Here is a 19298-nt window from a genome sequence, read left to right on the forward strand (position 1 = left end):
TGTGTAGTCACTAGATATTCCTAGTTGATTAACACCTTATATTCGGGATATAATAAAAAGATCCATGTATACAACGATAAACACTGGATAACTGGCACCCTTATATGAGGCATATTTCAAGAAAGACCTGACTTTAGTACTAAATACCCTTGGCAGGAAATCTGTAATGCATATTTTGTTTTTTTCAAGTCATGAAGATCTCATGTTTCATTAAATCTTAGCTAACAAAACCAGAATTGTGAATAAAACACTCCAGTTGTACTCCTCCTTAAGAACTCAAGATATCCAAAGGTTGTGTTCTATATGTTAACAGATACTTTTATAAACAACCAAAACGTAAGTCATAATGAGGTCCAAGATCACCAAGCAAATGCCACAGAGAGCAAAATGAGGAAAAGAAAACATGACCCCACGTGGATACCAGCAGGGAACACATTTTCCCGTGTGCAGAGTTTCTCCTCATGAAGCCAGGAAGAGTAAGAGGCCCAGTAAGAAGCTGAGCTATCCGAATGTAGAGACCTGAGGATTGACACAGAGTGTGAACATCTTCTCTTATACCTGTGACTTTCAACCACTTCAACCATGGGATTTCCCAACAACGCTCAAACCAGCTTCAGCTAAATCAGAAACATTTATCAGATGGGGGCTCCAGAATCAAATTTCTCCAACTGCCTGCTCTGGATAAAGCATTAGAATGCAGGACCATTACCCTCCCCTTGTCTTCAAGAAGGGTTAAATATGCAGTTTAAAAGGGCAGCTGTGCTGGTACACAGCAGGTCATAGAATCCTGAAAGTAGTAAATGAAATTTTCTGATCTCAAAACAGTTCATATTTGCATCTAAAAATGCTACAATGAAACCACATGACTCCCTCCTCAGAATGTTTCATGTGACATCTCCTTGAAGTGGCTTTCACTTTGGCTATGTGCGGCTTCCTTTCTTTGCTTTAGTGACAGAAATATAGAAACGAATCTAAGAGAGCGAAGCCCCTACAGTGAATGCCAGCAGCATGCGGTAACCAGCACTAGATTCATTGTTCAGCTCTCAGCGACAGGAAAAACTCAAGATCCAATAAAAATGTCTCTTCTGAGTATCTCACAGAAAGCACCTCCTCAATCTTTCAAATCAGTAAATGTTCATTTATACTCCAAAGATACTGCTCATGAGCTTCAGGTATTTCTAAAATGGAGAAAAATACCCATACCCTCATCTTACTGTCCCCTCCCACTAGAAAAATATAATTTCAGCAGCAACAGAACTTTACATACAAACAAGTCCTCGTTCTGGGAGGGTATAGTTCAGTAAAGAGAGTTTGCTTAGCAAGCAGAAAGCCGTAGGATTCGTCCAGGAGCTAGATAAACCAGGTGCACTGACTTGTGCCCCAAATCCCAGCACCAAGGAAATAAAGACAGGAGGATCAGAAGTTTTAGGTCATTCACAGCTACACAGCCAGTTAGAGGCCTGATTGGGCTACAAGAGACCTTGTGTCAGGGCTGAAGAATTAAGTGAGAGCCCTACTTTTGAAGAAGACTCATGTTCAAGCTCCTGGCACCCGCAATGGGAGGCTCACAACTGTTTGAAAATCTGGTACTAAGGGATCCAATCCCATCACCAGGCCTCCAGAGACACCAGTATTCATGTACACATGTCTACAAATACATAAGCATCGTTGTTTCAATGGAGACAATGTCTCAAACTAAATTCATTTATAAGCTTTGTTTTCATGCACCAAGGAACTGTGTATCTTCTCTTCAAGTTAGAGTCACTGTGGTGAACTCTCAGGGTTTGAGGTAAAGGTTGCAGGAGTCATAGCTGAATAAACACTCACTGGAGGTCCCACTCACTATAGTGGGTAGCTGAGGTTTTTTAGGAATGAACCTATCCTCTTGAAAGACAGACTTCAAATGGCATTACTGATTTGAAAATAAAAGCTCACTATAAAGTCACTTCAGGGGTCACTGATTTACATTGAGCAAGAGCTTGTGAAGAGACAGAGGAGCCTACAAAGGAATAAAATCTCCTCTCCCAAGGTAAAGGTTACATAATATAGTGCATAACACTTGCCAGTGAGAAACATTCTCCACCCATCGGTCCTGGAAAACCCATTTCCCTGATCTCTGGGATCACAACAAGGTACAGAAGGATGTCACTGGACTTGATGCGTGTGAAAGGGGCATGTGTGCATGGCCTTGTGAGGGGATGAGTGTGCACATGTATGGTTTATGTCTGCACACACACATGTGGAAATCAGAGAATGATGCCTGCCTCACTCACTCTCGACTTTACGTTCTGACACAAGATCTCTCACCATACCTGGAGCCTCTCTATTAGTTAAACTGTCTCTGAGGTCCCGTCCAACGCAGGGGTCACATACATGCTGTTTGCAGCATCTAGCTTTTACCTGGTGCCCAGGTCCTTATGTTTATTGTTTGTACAACAGGTGCTTTACCAACTGGACCATCTTCCTAGATACTTTTTAAAGTATCTTTTCAAAGCTGTGATGAAGAAAAAGGTACTAATTAGGTAAACTACCGGAGGAATGACTACCCAAGCACCTCCCTTTTTTTTTTCACTGTTTTTAATTGTCTGTTCCCCTTCCTCTCTCTTCAAACAGAACCTACAAGAAGTTTCTTCTTAACCTAATCCCATCTTTTCCAATATTATATGTACAGAACCTACAAGACGAATCTGACAATGTGTTTCCTGTGGAAAATAATTTGGTAGCCAGGTTTAGGTAAACTGTCAGAAAAATCTACTCAGACATGAATTATAACAAAAATATTAAATAAATAACTAAGGGGATATGGGTTTAGTTTATCATGATCAAATCCAAATGGGTTATTAAATGCTGTGCTTAGAATTATATAGAAGTTACAAAGTCTACAGCAAAGAAGACCTAGCTGACTTATAAATTTACCACATGAAAATTTCATTTTGACAGGATAAGAAGGTATATCAAAGTTATTACATAATATAATTCAACTTGGACTTCATTAATTAAAAGTATGATACTAGAAAAAATGCCAGTATCGCCATTTCTGTGATATTGGTGCATATACACGTATATAAATACCTCCTTCAATTTGATTTAAGAGGTTTAAAAGAAAGGCAGAATTATATTCTAGGCATCTGAGGAACCAGTTGGGAGGTGGAATATGTAAGATAAACCCCCCAAAACTACACTGAAGGAAAGGAAAACACATTGCAAACATTGGTGATACGTTGTACATATGAAGGGCAGACACACACATCCTGTGGCTACAGGATGCAGAGGTTCAAAGAGGAAAGCTAAGGAGCCCGAGGCATCCATGTTTGGACTTAAGTTTATTTCAACCACCACACTGGTGGCTCAGGGTTGTGATGATAGGTGAAGTATGGGGATGGCATTTCCAAAGCCAGCCTGAGTAACCCAGTGAGACAATATGGGCTGTGGCTACAACTCAGTCAGTGACAGAAGCCAAATCCCAGAGTCAGATTTTTTTTTTTAATTAAAGGTAGATTACTATGTTTCAAATAACTTTAGTCATATAGAACTCAGACATTCTCAACACATCCCTGAATAAAAAAATGCTGTCTCTGCAGCCAGGAACTGAAACTCCAATGCAGTGCTGACAGATAACAATATAAAATAGCATGTGCTTTACAATAAATAGTTTCAGACTTCATGTATAAGGGTCAACTAGGAGTAAAACAAAGGTCAATAACTAATGGGTAGAGTAGTGATTTAGTTCGGTTGGTATCATGCTTGTTTGGCACTCAGGAAACCCTGGGTTCAGTCCCCAACATCACATAACCTGAGCATGGCAAAGCAAGCCCATAACCCCAAACACTAGGGAGGTGGAAGAAGGAAGACTAAAAGTTCAAGCCCATCCTCAGGTACATGTCCAGTTCAAGGCTACCCTGAGCCACAAGAGCCTGTATAATCTGTTCAGTTTTGAAAAAAGAAATCACTCTAGACATCATAAGAAAAACTGAGTGTACAGAAGTCAGTCTGAAAGCCGAGGCTGTTGTTGGAGGGTTGCTGCAAAAGAAACATTTAAAAGGTCTGAACTGAGTGACATGTTTGATTGGATGGATGGATGGATGGATGGATGGATGGATGGATGGTAGCAACATCACCGGGCCAGGAAACACCGAACAGATCCCACACTTTATTTGCACCACACCCATACATAGCAACTGTCATAGGGCTTGAGAAATCATTCCAGAGGAGAAAAGAACAAGTTGTAAATATAGATGTGCTAGTCATCAGTCTACAAGCAGCCATCAGCTAGGACTTGAAGGAAGCAAGACAACCTGGAGGGCTGAGCAAAGAGATACAAGAACACCACCATGCAGGACTTGAGGTCAAGAGGCCCTGCAAACAAAACAGAGAAGGAGTCAAGTCATCGAGCAAACAGCCCATCTGTTCGAAGGGAATAGAATCTGGACTCTGGAAAGCTTTTCCAGACCAATATGAACTCCCTCTATGTAAGGGCAGAGGCCCCTAAACCACCAGGAGAATGGTGGGCAGGATACAAGGAAACACATACCTAATGCAAACCTCTTCTAGGAGTAGAAAGCTTGGCTTTCAAAGGAGCTGTCTACTAAAGCAACAGCGCCTGCCACGTTCCAAAGGCTCTTCTTTCTGAACAGACACCAGGCTTGGCGTTGCTACATGTAATTTCTCTCCTTGTCTCAAACTTGCAAACTTAGCACCATCACTTCTTTCAAAAAGAAAAATGAATTCAACAGGGACACGTGGCTTCCTGCCATGGACCTGCAGTGACATATAGAGAATGCATGGCTGGATTCCAGATTTATCCAGAAGTGAACTAAGGCCTCTCCCAAGGATGGTAAGGTAGGTGGCCTCTTTGTCATCTTACAGGAATGCTTTTCTTTTTTAGTTTAGTTTGTTAAGAAATGGGTCTCACTGTCTAGCTCTAGCTGTCCTGAAACTCTCTCTATAGACCAGGCTAGACTCAAACTCCCAGGGATCTGCTTGCCTCTGCCTCCCAAGCACTGGGATTCAAGGTGTGCACTATTACCCCTGATGAAAAAGTTCTTTTTTTTTTTTTAATAGCTAAACTACTTGATTTTTAAAGTCAGCTCTGTCTTCAATAGCCCACAATTATGGTTTATACTAATCACAACTTAGTTAGAATAACTGCAGAATTCCAGTTATAAAACTCCCATCACCCCATTTCCAATCCCCTAAAAACTATCTTTAGGATAACAAGGCTACAGAGACGGTGAGTGGTTAAGAGGACTCAGATACAGTTCCCAGTACCCACAGCTCCTTCTCCAGGAGATTCTAAGTCTCTGGCTTCCTTAGGCACCAACACACACACACACACACACACACACACACTCCATTCTGAGGTTCACATAATTTAAAATAAAATAAGCTCGGTGTCACTTGAAACAGCCAAGAAAGTTAAGATTGGTCACTTTTCTTTCTGCTAAAAATAGAAGCACAGCCTTTGGAGAGAGCCAGCTCCCCCCCCCAACCCCCACCTTTTGCTCACACACTGCAGGGTACCTTCTGCTAGGAGAGTAATTACAACTACTTTGTCATGTAAAATCGACTTCCCTTTTCTACACTGGACATTGACCATCACAAACCGCCTAGTTGAAGGCCGCACCAGAACACATTGTAAAGCTATTTTTGGTAGGCATTAAATGTCCAACGCCTACAAAGGCAAAATGGATGGATTCAAACACATTTTGATAAGTGATCAATAGTCACTGCATATACTCAACAGGTTCAGCCTGGTCATCTACCACAGGGAATGTATGAGTGGGAATGAGAAAAGGCAGCCTAGAAAGCTGAGTGAAATTTATAAAAGGTGAGTTCCTGAGGTACGGGATATTTTCTGGGCATCAGTGACTACCGAAGTGCAGAACATTTAGTCAGTTGATTAGGTTTTAATATCACCTCTGAAAGTTCTAAACTGTAACTGATCATAGAAATCCATACAGGGGCTGAAGAGATGACTCAGCAATTAAGAGCACTTGTTGCTCTTCCAGAGGACTCAGGTTCTATTCCCAGCACCTACACGGCGCCTCACATCTGTCTCTAACTCTAGTTCCAGGGGATCTAACACCGTCACATAGATACGCATACAGGTAAAACAGCAATGCACATGAAATAAAAATAAATAAATTTTTTAAAAAAGAAGAAGTCATACAAAGTAGCTGCTGGGTGATGTTATGACAAGAGGAACTTTGACATTTCCACAGAGGTTCCCTCAGGTTCCCACTACATATCCCGAGCTCTATTCTGTGTACAGACCTGCCTCTCAAATGGATACCCTCGCAGTGTACATCCTCCAAGCCTTTCCTGTCTTTATGATGCATCGGACTTGACAGTCACTTGCCCAAAGCACCAGCATGAGTCTAATGAGTTGTTATCATCCAACACGTCCAGGGACATACACGCATAGTTTCCAGGAACACTACTAGAATGCAACCCAATTTAAAACTAGATCAAGCAGGCTGCAGGCCACGTATCTTGCCCACTGCCATTTATACTCCAAAGCTCCAGCTCCATCTCTTCTGGTCAGGACAGGGGCAAGAGCACCCTCTCATGGGGGAGCTTGAATCCACTTGTGAAACACTCACAAATGTTTGTACGTTATTATCAGTAATTAATACGTTGGAGCAGAGTCAACGCAGCAGTAGCCTCTGTCACTACAGCTGCGAGCCCATGGCCGGCTTCAAATCTCAGCGAAACATTTTATCAAATCACATTTAATCCTTCGAGGTAATGAAATTGAATGGACTTTGAAGCTGTTTATCCATGGCCCTTGAGTTGGGCACAGTGGCTCTGTTTGAGTGGGAAGCTAATCTGCCACTATGGTGTGCTCTGAAATTGACCAAGAGATCCGCTTGTTAGCCACCCCACTCTACCTCTGAGGTACTCAGCTATCCAACCATCTTTGGCACTTGCCCACTTTATGAATGAAAGGCTACAGAAAGTCACTGGTGAGATACAAATACTTTCTAGGTTCTGGGATGTTCCGATTTACAGGGATTAAGTATTAGACACCATAAAGCCGCAAGGGACTAGGAGAAGATAAAGGGAATTTCAAAGCTTAGAGTATCATGACAGTGGCAATCCGTATCCAGTCAAAGGACGTGGTATGGTGGACAGAGCCTATCTGTGAGAAGTTTCTGAGCCTCAGGCAGCTTAAAGGTCAGCATGCAGGCACAGGAAACCCACAAATCAGACTGGAGGAACCCAACTCAAAGGGCTGATGGACCATGAAAGCAGGTTAACCATGATCAATATTTGTTCAAATCTCATCTTCAAGGACTCCAATAACCTGATATGGATTTAAAGGCCTGCTGATATATACAGAATAACCTAGAAACCACCCTGTGTGCCTCAGGTACAAGAAAGCTTAGGAACAAGGGTGCTGTATTTACTATAGAATGTGTTCTCTCAGAGAAAACAGACAAAGCACAGTCTTTGGAACACAACTAATTTATTTTCAGAGAAATCCGACTGCAGACAGGAGAAAGCATTTCTTGTACGCAGAGATGACCGGGATGGCAGGGTAAGAGGCCTGAGGAAGCAGGGAGATCCCTCTCACTTGATCGGAGCCTGAGATGGCAGGGTTCCCATCCTTCAGAAGGGCCTGACAGGGGCTCCACGTTAATAGTTGCTTTAGCTAAAATTCAGCTGCAAATTTCAACCACAAGACTCTAATTTGCCAGGCATAGACCCAGACTTGAGTAAGACTAAAAAATAAAAAAAAATAATAAAATAAAACACAGGTGGCTTTCTTTATCAGGTAGTGAGCTGGATTCCCAAGGTTTTCCAGCATTAAGAAAATCTCATAATTCAAACTAAATTCTTTAGTATACATGTTCACATTTATACTCAAAACAAGTCCTAACTATTTATTCTAAGATGACAAAATAATCTATTCTAGTGTTAACTGTCCCTCGTCTTTTCTTTTTCTCCCCTCAATTTGTGACCTAAATCTCTGATGCTTCCAAACTCTGGCCCATCTGAGTGTGATCTCACACAGAGAGAGGTAACCTAAGGCTGCAGACTTTGGTTAAAACACAACCCAGCTTTTCCTCAATCAGAATTCAAAATCTCTCAGATCCCGTCACAATTAAAAATCCTTTTGGCCCCATGGTGTTCCCAACATACTCCTGTGTTGTACACATCGGTGTCTAGAAGGGCACTGTGGAACAAAGCCAAACAAAAAGGATTCAGACCAGAAGCGGGTACAATAGAAAGATTCCTTTTCCTGTTGGTGAATACAGAAAGTTGTAATTTAAAAATAATATTTTACACAGACTATTCGGTAGTTCCCTTTATCTTAAATGTCTTGAAATTAAATTACTTCTGAGGAGGGGAGACAGAGCAGACACTAGGGTATCTGAGTCCCTGTTTTAGTACAAAAAGAAAGTGGAGCTTGGGCAGCCCAGTGGACCTGCTTGAAGGAGGCATACAATCCAGAGTGGGCTCTGGAGTTCCAAGTTCATCTGTGAAAGGGGCTCAGGGCAGATGCCTCATTTCCTAGGCCTGCCAAGTAGTGTGAATTCTAAGTCCTTCTAACACTAAGGAGGTACAGTATGAGGGGATTGTGTAAAGCCTCTACTATTCAGAATCTGGTTCCAAAAGTCTGTATTTGCACTCGGCCACTTCCTATACAAATGTGTGACGTCTTACATACATCTTGATTTGTAAACTCAGTTATAAATCTGCAGTTGTACATCGATGCCTGATCAAGGCCTCACAACTGCTTGTCACGTGGCCTTCCTGCAACTTATTCTCATCATTGCTTCAAAAAGAAATCACCACCTCCCTCCAACCGCTGAGGAAAATTAATCTGCATACTTGTCCCCAAACCTCCATGCCAGGCATGCAACCCAGTGCCTTGTACATACTAGGCTAGTGCTCTATCACTGAACAATGCACACAGCCTTCTGTGCATCTTGTAACTGACAGACTCACTTATAAACAACACCCACAGTCCAGTCAGTGATATTTCTGCATATTGATCACTGGGCAAGTAATCATAGATGCTCAGGTAACAAGAACACTGCATGATCCTCAGTAAACACACTACCATAGAAGGGTTCTCTTGAAAAAATCAAGAAATTTTCAGATGTCTATAAGCTGATCTTGACATGAGTTGGACAAAACTTCAAAATAGAACTCCATAACTTAAGAAGTTGAAGAACATCTCAGTTTTTCTATTAATTTACACATGTAACAATTTTGGATCATAGTCTTATTATGTAGCAGGCTCTCTGCTGCATTAGATTTGTATATGTATGCATATGTATATGTATACGATGTGTGTATATACTACATACATACATACATACATACATACATACATAAATGGAACAGAGTCCTCCTTCCTCTAGGTCAGGATTTCTCAACCTCCCCAATGCTGTGACCCTTTAATACAGTTCTTCATAGAGTGGTGACCCCCAACCATAAAATTATTTTCACTGCTACTTCATAACTGTAATTTTGCTACTGTTATGAATAGTAATATAAGTATCTGTGTTTTTTCAGTGGCCTCAGACAGCCCCTGTGAAAGAGACATTCACACCCACCAAAAAGAGTCACCACACATAGGTTGAGAACCATTGATCTAGGGCTTTTTACTTACTGAGGAGGAGAAGCAGTCAAGAAAGCAAACCATTGACACAACCTGCTCCTAGCAAGGTGGTCAGTGCAGGAGTCCCTAGACTTCAGCTGACGGTGTCAGGAGACGTGCAAGAGTGCAGGAGTGTGAATTGAAGACCCAAGGGCAGGAAATGAGTGACCCAAAGAACTACTCCTATCCCACCAATTAGGCCCACCCAGGAAAGGTAACATTAGCTATGTGTAACAAACTAACAAGCTTAGACATCATCCTTTAAAAAAAAAAAAGTGTAAATTTCTCTGTCAAAAGCAAACAAAGAGCAGCACAAAGTTGACTTGATTTCTGTCATTTTAAAAGACTGTATATTACATTTTAAATTTAATCTGATAAGACGGCATTGCTTACAAGATACTTAGAAACAAATGTCAACAGATGGCTCGAAGCTCACTCAGCAGAAACAAGGACTCAGCAGAGTGGGTGCCATGGATTTTTAACTTCTCATGGCCCATACATCTTCCAACTGGATGCTCTCCAGTGCCATTTCAGGGCCAGAAGATGACAAGAGGCTATAACAGCAAGAATGGTACTTCTAAGTTAACACACACACACACACACACACACACACACACACTCTACAGCAAATAGTAAATCAAGATGCATGCAAAAAAGGGTTTGAGTTTTGCCTTTTGGTTTTGTTTTCTTTCAAAACATATCAAGTCATTTTCTTATGAAGTCAAAGTCTGGGCAATAACTAACACAAAACCATCCAATAATCTCAAGATTAGATGAATAATATATCTTCCCAAACATGTCAAAAACTGATTACTTTAACTGGTTGCTAAAGTCAGTATATTTTTTTTTTACAAAATAAAGTGTTCAAGTTCAAGCTAATAATCTCAGATTTTAAAAATAATAATAAGTTTTAAATTTCTCACACATGGGCAATTAAAATTACCAAACAAGAAAGATGCCCTCAGCACAGCTCTGTCACCTTCTTTCTGCCTTCTCATCCTCCAGTTCCTGAGTGGGCTGAAGAAGGAATTTTCCAGTCACCAAATACTACCATTCACAAGAACTCAAAACTTAAAAGCAAAAGAAAATTCAAAACAAACAGAATTTGTCTCTCTTTATAGCTTAAGACAACACATGAAAACTCCACAGTGGTCAGATCATTCAAGGAGTATTTACTGGATACATAACAGGTAGAGCATCCTGGCAAACGCCACAGGTCACATCGACCAAACTTATAAAACAAAATTGTGAATATGAACATTGACAAATGTTATGTACTCCTAAGTACACACAGCAACCTAAGATACAGGTTAGAATCCGATGGGCTGCCATTTCCAGGACATTCTGTCATTCCATAAAAATAAATGCACCTTTTGAATCAGAACTAGTAATTCCTCCTAAGGAGGAAAAGCTGAAGAAACACAGTTGGTATGGAAAGAGATCTCTGTGTGCCTTAAGACTAGTTGGCTACCAGCAATTATTTTTTACACACACACACACACACACACACAACATCTCCTTCTCTCCAAATGCCAACAATAATTCTTCTAGTTTCATAACTGGGCCAGTGTCTGAAATTGATGACCACTGAGAGGTGGTGTTATCACAATCAAGAAGCAGCATCTCAAAATTTCTCATAACTGCTTATGTGTCTTGCTCTTCTGCAGATAGATTCAGCACTTACAATTGTAAAACAATGAAGTTCACAGAAAACCAGAATTAAAGTCTGAAAATCAAGCTGCCTTGTCTTTTACTGAGACCACAGCATGGACTTGGAAAATCCCGTTGTGTCTTACATGCCGACCGCAGGCCTCCTTCATTCCCAGGTAACTATTAGCAAACATGGCCCATCATCACATTGAGGGTGATGATAGAATTGGGCTCCCTTGTTCCTTCCTATGAAGGTCTCAAAAATATCTACTTTAACTTGAAAAATGGAGCATTTTTATCATTTATTAGCTTGCTTTTAGACCGGACTCATTTCTGCCACGTTAGTACACACTGAAAACAGATTTCAGACTCTAGCAGCATGAATGGGTCTCCAAACTCATCTGATTTCAATACTTTCAGAGTCTGTCAACAAGGAGGAAGGTATGTTCTGCGCTACAAATGCATGCTTTGTGAACATGAAACTCAACTGATAATTTCATATATGAGGTGGAAGTACCTGCAGAATGAAGTGAAACAAAATGCTGGAGTACTAAATGACAACTTAAGACTTAGCTTACAAGCCAAAGTCCCTTTTCAGGGCCCCTGTCCCTCCCCCTCGATAGATACAGCTTTAAGAAGAAAAAAGAAAAGTAATAGCTTTGGTGGTACTTTTCCTGAAATTTCTCTATTAAATTAACATGGAGAACAGCACTGTTGGCCAATGTCATTATCAGTAACTCAGACAGAGGCTTACAGCAGGAACTTCCAGATGAAAGTGCTTTTCTGCAGAGTATACTGTTTCTATCTCTGGTTATACACCTTAAAGGAAAGACATGTTCACCAGGATTTCTTCAGTAAACCTCATGCCAAGATCAAATAAGATTATAACATTTTCCCAAACATATCAGCAGAATGGCCCGCTTCTGCTAATACAGAAATAGAGCAAATAAGTTTTTACATAGCCAGTGATTTAGAAAAGCAAACTGGCAAGAAAATGCAGTAAGATCCTAAATCGAACAGGAAGTGTCTACATTCAAGCAAGAAGAGCGTGCTTCTTCACAGAATCCATTCCTGTATCTGTACTCTAGTCTCACCAGTACCTTTTTTCCTGTTCTGCCTCCATTTCTTTAGTTATAAAGAATCACCACTGCAAGCTACTGCATTATGGCTTTGAATATCACCAGTTCTGACCATTCTAGAGTGACTAGAAAACATGTAACATGTTGTCATTTGTAATTCTCTGTCAACAGCGAGAGAACTGGCATTGTCAAGAAACACTCAGGCTTCCTTATCCCACACGACAGAAGAAGGTGGGCTGTTAAGTTAATACACATAACCTACAATTACAGAAGAATTCAAGATCTGCGCATAACCCTCTTAAATATCAAGTGATTGCTGCTCCGGTAACTTGCTGAAAATTGAACACAATTATTTTTTAATGATCATAAAATTTGCTGCTGAGTCATTCTTTGCCTACCTACATAATTCCTGAAGTTCCAGCATTTTTCTTACACAGCCTTCACAATGGCGATCTAGACTCTCTAAAGGCTGTAACTAGAACAATGCTATTTCCCAACGGCAGCACTTCAAATGGACTCTTTATTTGACCTTACCATTAGTTTCAACTTTACACAGTAGTTCAGAAAAATAAGGGAAACCCCTAAGATGACAGCTGTCAAAGCTGACTGCAGAGCGGGAAGTCATACTTTCAGGTCCCTATAATTATCATTTTACACAGATTAGGAAGAATAAACTGATTCAAAATGGTACATTTTTACCTAACACCAATATCCCCATAAATCACATTAACTAGATTCTAAAGCATCTAGACTGTTGCCTTTTCCTTCAATATAGTGTCTATTTAAAGCAAAGGTTCATTTCTGTACTATAATACAACAACATTGTATTTAGTTCTAGAAGTTGATAACATTTAGAACCACTGGAATTTCCCTAAAACTCCTTTTTCTTACAAACTGTTTTGAAAACATTGAATTTGTGTTACCTTTACTTATAAGAAATCCTGAAAGTAAATATTACTGAAAACAACAACCCAATTTATAGTTAGCAGTATGAATTTGTACGCTATTTACTCAAGTACATCATCCATGTCGGAACGATGTCACTTGTGGTGTTAGCTTTACTAGCAAACGCCTTTCTTAACAGCCAGTCCTAACGCAAACTCTACCCACCAAATACTGATGTTTAATGGTGATGAACTTAAATCAATACTATATTCCAAAGGTAGGCCAGACAAATGAAACAAATCAACTGAGAGGAAATTTATTAATTAGCTAATTAATTCATTGAAATGCACATAAAATAAATATGAAAAGGGCTCTCTTCTTGATATCAAGACAGTTTGTTTCCTTTTGCAAATACAACAGTCGTTAGTGGTGTGCCAAACTCTTGTTTTCTTGTTGAATAGACGCATCAGTGTTTCTCAGCTATAAATACTGACGGCTTACATCATCAATTACTTAGTGACAGTCTGTTGACACCTGCATTGTTGCTTGTATGATCTTAGACATCTTCCCAGAATCTCTCTACCTGTGCCTGATTACATGAAGAGATCAAAGGTGACAGTGTGTGGAACAGCAGCTATCTTCTTCAAACCAAAAGCAAACATCTACAGAGAAGAACAGAGCACAATCTACAGGACTCTTCCCAGGAATCTACCCTCTGACAGCCTGCCAGACTCTGAAAAGTCTATTATTATAATCAGTTTGGGATAAGGTAAAAGGCCCATTATAAAATATTTGAAGATGAGAAAAGAATTATCCAGAGCCAGAACACTGCCACGAACTCAACATCACAGTGTAATCTACTCCAGATACTTCTGTCAAAGGGCAAAACTTTACAGCCAAAATGGAAGCTTACAGAGAGGACAGAGAAACAAACAGAGGACCAGAAACAAAAGTCTCAATAAACTTCATGTGTATACTGCAGAAGGAACCAGGCCATAGGGTATGTTGGGGGTGGGGAATAGAGCTAGTCACCCTATTAATCACAGGCTTCTACTAATTACAGTATTCTCCATGTAGCTTTAAAACATAATGGGAGCCAGACATGGTGCAGCACTCCTGAAATGCACCTCTGGAGACTTGAGGCAGGAGGATCTTGAGTTTGGAGGAAGGCCTCCTCGTCATATATACAGTCTTTCTCAAAACCAACAAATATAGTTTGCATGTTCCAATAAATGATAAATAAATAAATGGGTCAAATTATACTGGTTCTCAACAAACAGAGTGCCAAAATGATTTCTCTGAATTCTAAGAACTTTTAGATGTGTTTTTAAATTTAAGAACGACCAAATAAAGCACCAGATGATTTGTTGGTTGAGGCAATTTTTTCTGGAAGTAATCTAAGTTCATCTCTTCGGCCACCATTCCTCTTTCCTTCTTAAAGTTTAAAGACTCTGTACACAGTGTAGCAGACGCAACAAGCCTTTACACTGCCACCATTGAAGCTAAAGCAACCTACCTTTCTAAGGCTGCATTCTGGAAACACAAATCAAGAGAGCTGTAGAAAGCTGTCGTCATATTACTATAAACAAAACCACAAGCACAGAGTCATTTGTAAAAAGCAATTTGTCATCCGGCAAAAGCCAGATCACAGCAATAAAGATAACTGTAGGAAAAAGCCCCGGCATGCCAAAGGACTGATCTGACTATTCTTTTATGTATCAAATCCAGCTGCAGATACATTTTATAAGAGGAGACAAGACCTCAAGAGCAAAGATAGCTCTTCAAAGATAAGCCACTTCCTGTGTTGAGGAATGATTTCAAGAATGACAACTGACATGAAGGTTTCCGAAAATATGGACTAAATTTAATAATGTTTTTGTGTATTGCATACTATGTGTACTTTAAAATAAAACATAAATTCTGTGATTTTTTTCCACTTAGCGTACGTGTTGCTTAAAAAATAAATTCTGTGATTTTTTTCCACTTAGCATACGTGTTGCTTTCCACTTGTTAAATATGGATATAATATTCAAAGGGATCAAAATAGATTATCGTCTCAATATACTAATTCTGAAAATTTTATGCACGACAAAATGTTGTCTAGAAGCCTGTGTCAGGACTTTCAACCAATGACATAAAATGTGCAAGAAGGCATAAGAGAAACAAAGCCATGGCAGTGTGCCCATCTGAAACTCTGGAGTCATCAATATTTTCTTTTATATAAACAAAATCTTCCAGTAGAATCCCTATCAAAACAAGTGGGAGATTAGAGTAATGTTTCCTACTTGGAATCTACGGTCTGCACTTATATATCACTTCTGAAAAAAAAAAAACACACATGAATCAAGATTTTGGAGTTATAGGTGTGCCTATGTACTACTGGAGAGAGTCATTTATAAAACACCACACTGAAACATGAGGCAAAAGAGTATAGAATGGTTGGACGCTGGCTCCGCCTATTAACTGGTGAACATATCAAGCAATTAGTTTTACAAGGTTTACTTGATGACAATAACAATCTAAATCCACGTTTTAGAAATCTGCACTTCAGAAATCCACATTTGACATCTAAAATGGGAAATGTGACAGGGCTCTTTCTCTTTCCTCTACCAACACATAGTATCGTCTTTATAAACTATTACTTTGTTTAGAAAACAAAGTGTCTTTACGTTGGAGCGATGCCTAAATTTCACCCATTAAGGAGATTCTTGCGGATCACTACACAAGACTGTTGGGCATCTGAAGCTCTATCACCATTTTTTTCAAAGCTATTCCTATCCCCTCTTTATTTTGACGGCTCTATGGATCCTACTTTGAAGTATGAATGATTTCAATATAACCAAAAGGAGAGAAGATATCTTATTCTCTCACAAAAGAGATCATAGCGCGCGGGCGCGCGCGCGCACACACACACACACAGCACAACACAACTCAAAACTTTAAAAACTGAGCAAATGTAGAAGGAGCAAGGTCTCCTTCTAAAGCTCAAGGGAATATGTATCATGGTCTTAGGGCAGGCGCTGGGTTACTTTCACCTAAGTGTTCCAGGAGCAAATGACTTGATTGCTTTGCACTCTAGCTAAATGCTCTGCTGCATAAGATACCATCTCTGATCTCGCGCGCGCGCACACACACACACACACACACACACACACACACACCGCCCCCATCACTCCTTCCAGTTTCAGGCCCGATCTGCACAAGCTGGCGCCCATCTCAGCTTTGCTCAGAACCCTGACCCCAGGAATAAGTGTCACTACTTAATCCTTTCGAATCTGCAGTTCCTCCCCCATTCCACGTTGGAATACAGTGAGGATGGTGGGATCCCTCCAAAGGAGAGAAAGGGCAACCACGTTGTCCCCTTCCTCATCCCACGCAACCCCCGGGCTTCTCCTAGCCAACAACCCAGAGCCATCCCTGCCAGTTGTACATACATGTCATCCCTGGCAATAAAGACAACCAAATAGCCCGTTACCAAGGGGGTGTTAGGAGCTTGGGGGGAAGGGAGCACGGTAAGCTTCCCACCCTAGAGGTGTGCACTAGCAGGGAACCCTTTAAGAGCAATGACAGGTCGGCGGCAGTCAGCCATGGGTGGCAAGGGAGGTCGACAGAGGATCGCCACTGCTCGCTTCGCTCCGGGCCTGCGGGGAAATCCCGGGGCGGCAGCGGGGGCTCCGGTCGTCCCCCGCCTGGCGCTGCCCCCACGTTGCCCCGGTCCCCCCGCCCCCGCGGCGCGCGGCAGCCGGAGCTGGGCTCCCCCCACGCTCTCCCGCTCTCTCGCGAGTCCTGTGCAGGCCCTTCCCGCGGAGGGGGAGGGGGCGCCCAGGGAACTGCTGCAATGGAGCGCCTGGAGCAATGTGCCGGGGCGAGCCAGTCCGCGGCAAGCCACGGCCACATAAAAATGCCCTATTAATTTTTTAAAAGCCATAAATCACCTCCCCTCCCTCTACAAAGAGCAAACCATAAACCCGATCCCATGCAAGCCCGCGAGCAGCCACCCACTTCCTATTTCTGTCACAGCAGCTACACCCTGCCAGCAGTCACCCCCCCGGGCGCCCCCTCCCGCCACCGCCACCCCCGCCACCGCCTCCCAGCCACTCAGCCATTTGCCAACTGCTGCCCCCTGTCCACAAAAATAAATAAATAAATAAAAATAAATAAATAAATAAATGCCCCGATTAGGGCCGGGTGGGCGGAGTGGGGGCAGGGCGCGGCGAAGGAGGGGATCGCCCCTTGCAGGAGATCCTAGAAGGTCCCCGGCGCTAGCCGGAGAGGGACAACCGGAGCGGGGGAGGGGCGGACGGTCGCCTGCGGCACTCGGTGCACCTCGGGCCGCCGCGGCGCTGCGCTTACCTTTCACCACCCTGTCGGTCGTCGACAACTTGGGATCAATCGCCTTGGGCTCGGACATCTCCAGCCACCGGGAGGGGGGGACAGCGACGCGCTGCTCGTCCCGTCCGAATGCACACCCCGACCGCACCGGCGGGCCAGACACTCAGCGCCGCCGCTGCCGCGCTGCAAACCGCTCGGCTGGAGCTCCGGGCTCTGGGCTGGCTCGAAAGTTACTGCCGGCTCCGCGCGTCCCTCCTCCGCCGCCGCCGCCTTCACTCCTCCTCCGCCGCCGCCAGCCCCGCCGCCTCGCTCCGGGCTGCGCGTGTGTGCTGGTTATTTATTTATTTTCTGAGCACGCCTCCCGGTTCTTCTTTTATTCTTGGGGACGGGGCGGGGGATGGGGAGGAGAAGCGCACGCGAGCACCCACCCCGGCACCGACACCGGGCGCCGCGCAATGGAGCCCCCACGCGCGCACACGGTCGGGATTAAGACCGATCACATGGGGAGGGCCGGGGGCGAGGGAGGAGAGGCAGGGCCACGGATGTCAGCGCCGCCAGCCGCGCCTCGGCTTCCCGGTGGTGGAGAGGCGGCTGCCGCTGCGGCCGCCGCTGCTTCCCCACGCCGATTGTCGCCGGGCGCCGCCGGGGCCGCGGCAGCCGTAGACGTCCCGCCGCCGCGCTCGTCCGCGATCCTCCTCTGCCTCGCGGCGCCGCTGCTTCTCCACGCACAGGCAACAACCGCTGAGCTCGGTGGACACAGTCCGGGGCACAACCTCGCCTCCGCCGCCGCGCCGGCCGCCGCCACCACCGCGCCCGCCTCCGCCTCCTCCCCTTCCTCCTCACCGCCCCCGCCTCCAGCGCCCTGGCCACCTCCTCCTCGGGGTCCGCCTCAGGGCCCGCCCCACGTTGCACCTCGCAAGGTCATTGGCTGGGGCACGCGTCCCTCATCGCTAAGGCGGTGGTCTGTATGACCGCCCCGCCCCCTGCTCTGTTTTCTTCGGGGTGCCAGTCAGTCCCGCGGGCCTGCAGCCTCCACCGCCCTGTGACCGCTCAAGTGTCACTGGAGTGGGTAGGGAGGAGGGAGGCTGGGCCAGGAGTAGGGCCCCGGAGGAGCTGGGCTACTGCGTGCCACCGCGCACGCCCGCTCCCGAGGTCCCGCACACACTCCCGGGTGTGTCGCGGACGCTGCGAGTGTGTGCGTGGCCCGCAGTAGTGAGTTCGGAGACCCAAGAGGGAGGAAGGAGGAGTGCCCGACGCTCCGGGCTGCGGTGCAGCTGCTGTCGCTGCCGCAGCTGTCCAGGGAGGATCGCCAAGGAAGGCGACGAGTAAACAGCTTACCTTGGGGAAGCAGCTCTGCCTGGGCTAGGTGGACACGGCTTACTGCTGGTGGGGTGATTAGTAAGCGTGCACAACTTCACGGGAAGAGGCAAAAGTGTGTTTGGGGCGCTGTGAGACTCCTATCCAAGGAGAGTGGGAATGGACTGCAGCCTATGAGACCCTGGCTGTGGTCAGTGACCCTGGACGCCCTAGGAGATAAGAGGAGTCGGAAAGACTCAGGAGAGGTCGCCTTCTCACAGGAGCTAACGGTCACTGGTGGGGATAGGTGACATTGTCTTCCTGCTCCTTCCACTCAGTCACTCGGTGCTCAGGCTGCATGTAGGGCCTTGGCTTGTTGAGGTCTCTCATAAGTCCCTCATAAGATGAAAAATAAGGGACAGAGTATGAAATGCTAATGGCCC

General features: G+C 43.9%; 1 protein-coding gene across 1 annotated transcript in view; it reads right to left on the bottom strand.

Annotated features, from left to right (window-relative positions):
- The window catches only part of Ppp3ca (protein phosphatase 3 catalytic subunit alpha), a 272769-nt gene extending 254435 nt beyond the window's left edge, over nucleotides 1-18334 (bottom strand). The window contains exon 1 of the mRNA XM_028760375.1: nucleotides 17581-18334. Coding sequence (XP_028616208.1) covers nucleotides 17581-17638 — 58 coding nt within the window. The 5' untranslated portion in view covers nucleotides 17639-18334. The remainder of the gene's footprint in view (nucleotides 1-17580) is intronic.
- Between the last annotated feature and the right edge of the window lie 964 nt (nucleotides 18335-19298).

The sequence above is a fragment of the Grammomys surdaster genome, unplaced genomic scaffold (genome assembly GCF_004785775.1).
Source record: "Grammomys surdaster isolate TR1022 unplaced genomic scaffold, NIH_TR_1.0 126531, whole genome shotgun sequence".
Taxonomy (NCBI): domain Eukaryota; kingdom Metazoa; phylum Chordata; class Mammalia; order Rodentia; family Muridae; genus Grammomys; species Grammomys surdaster.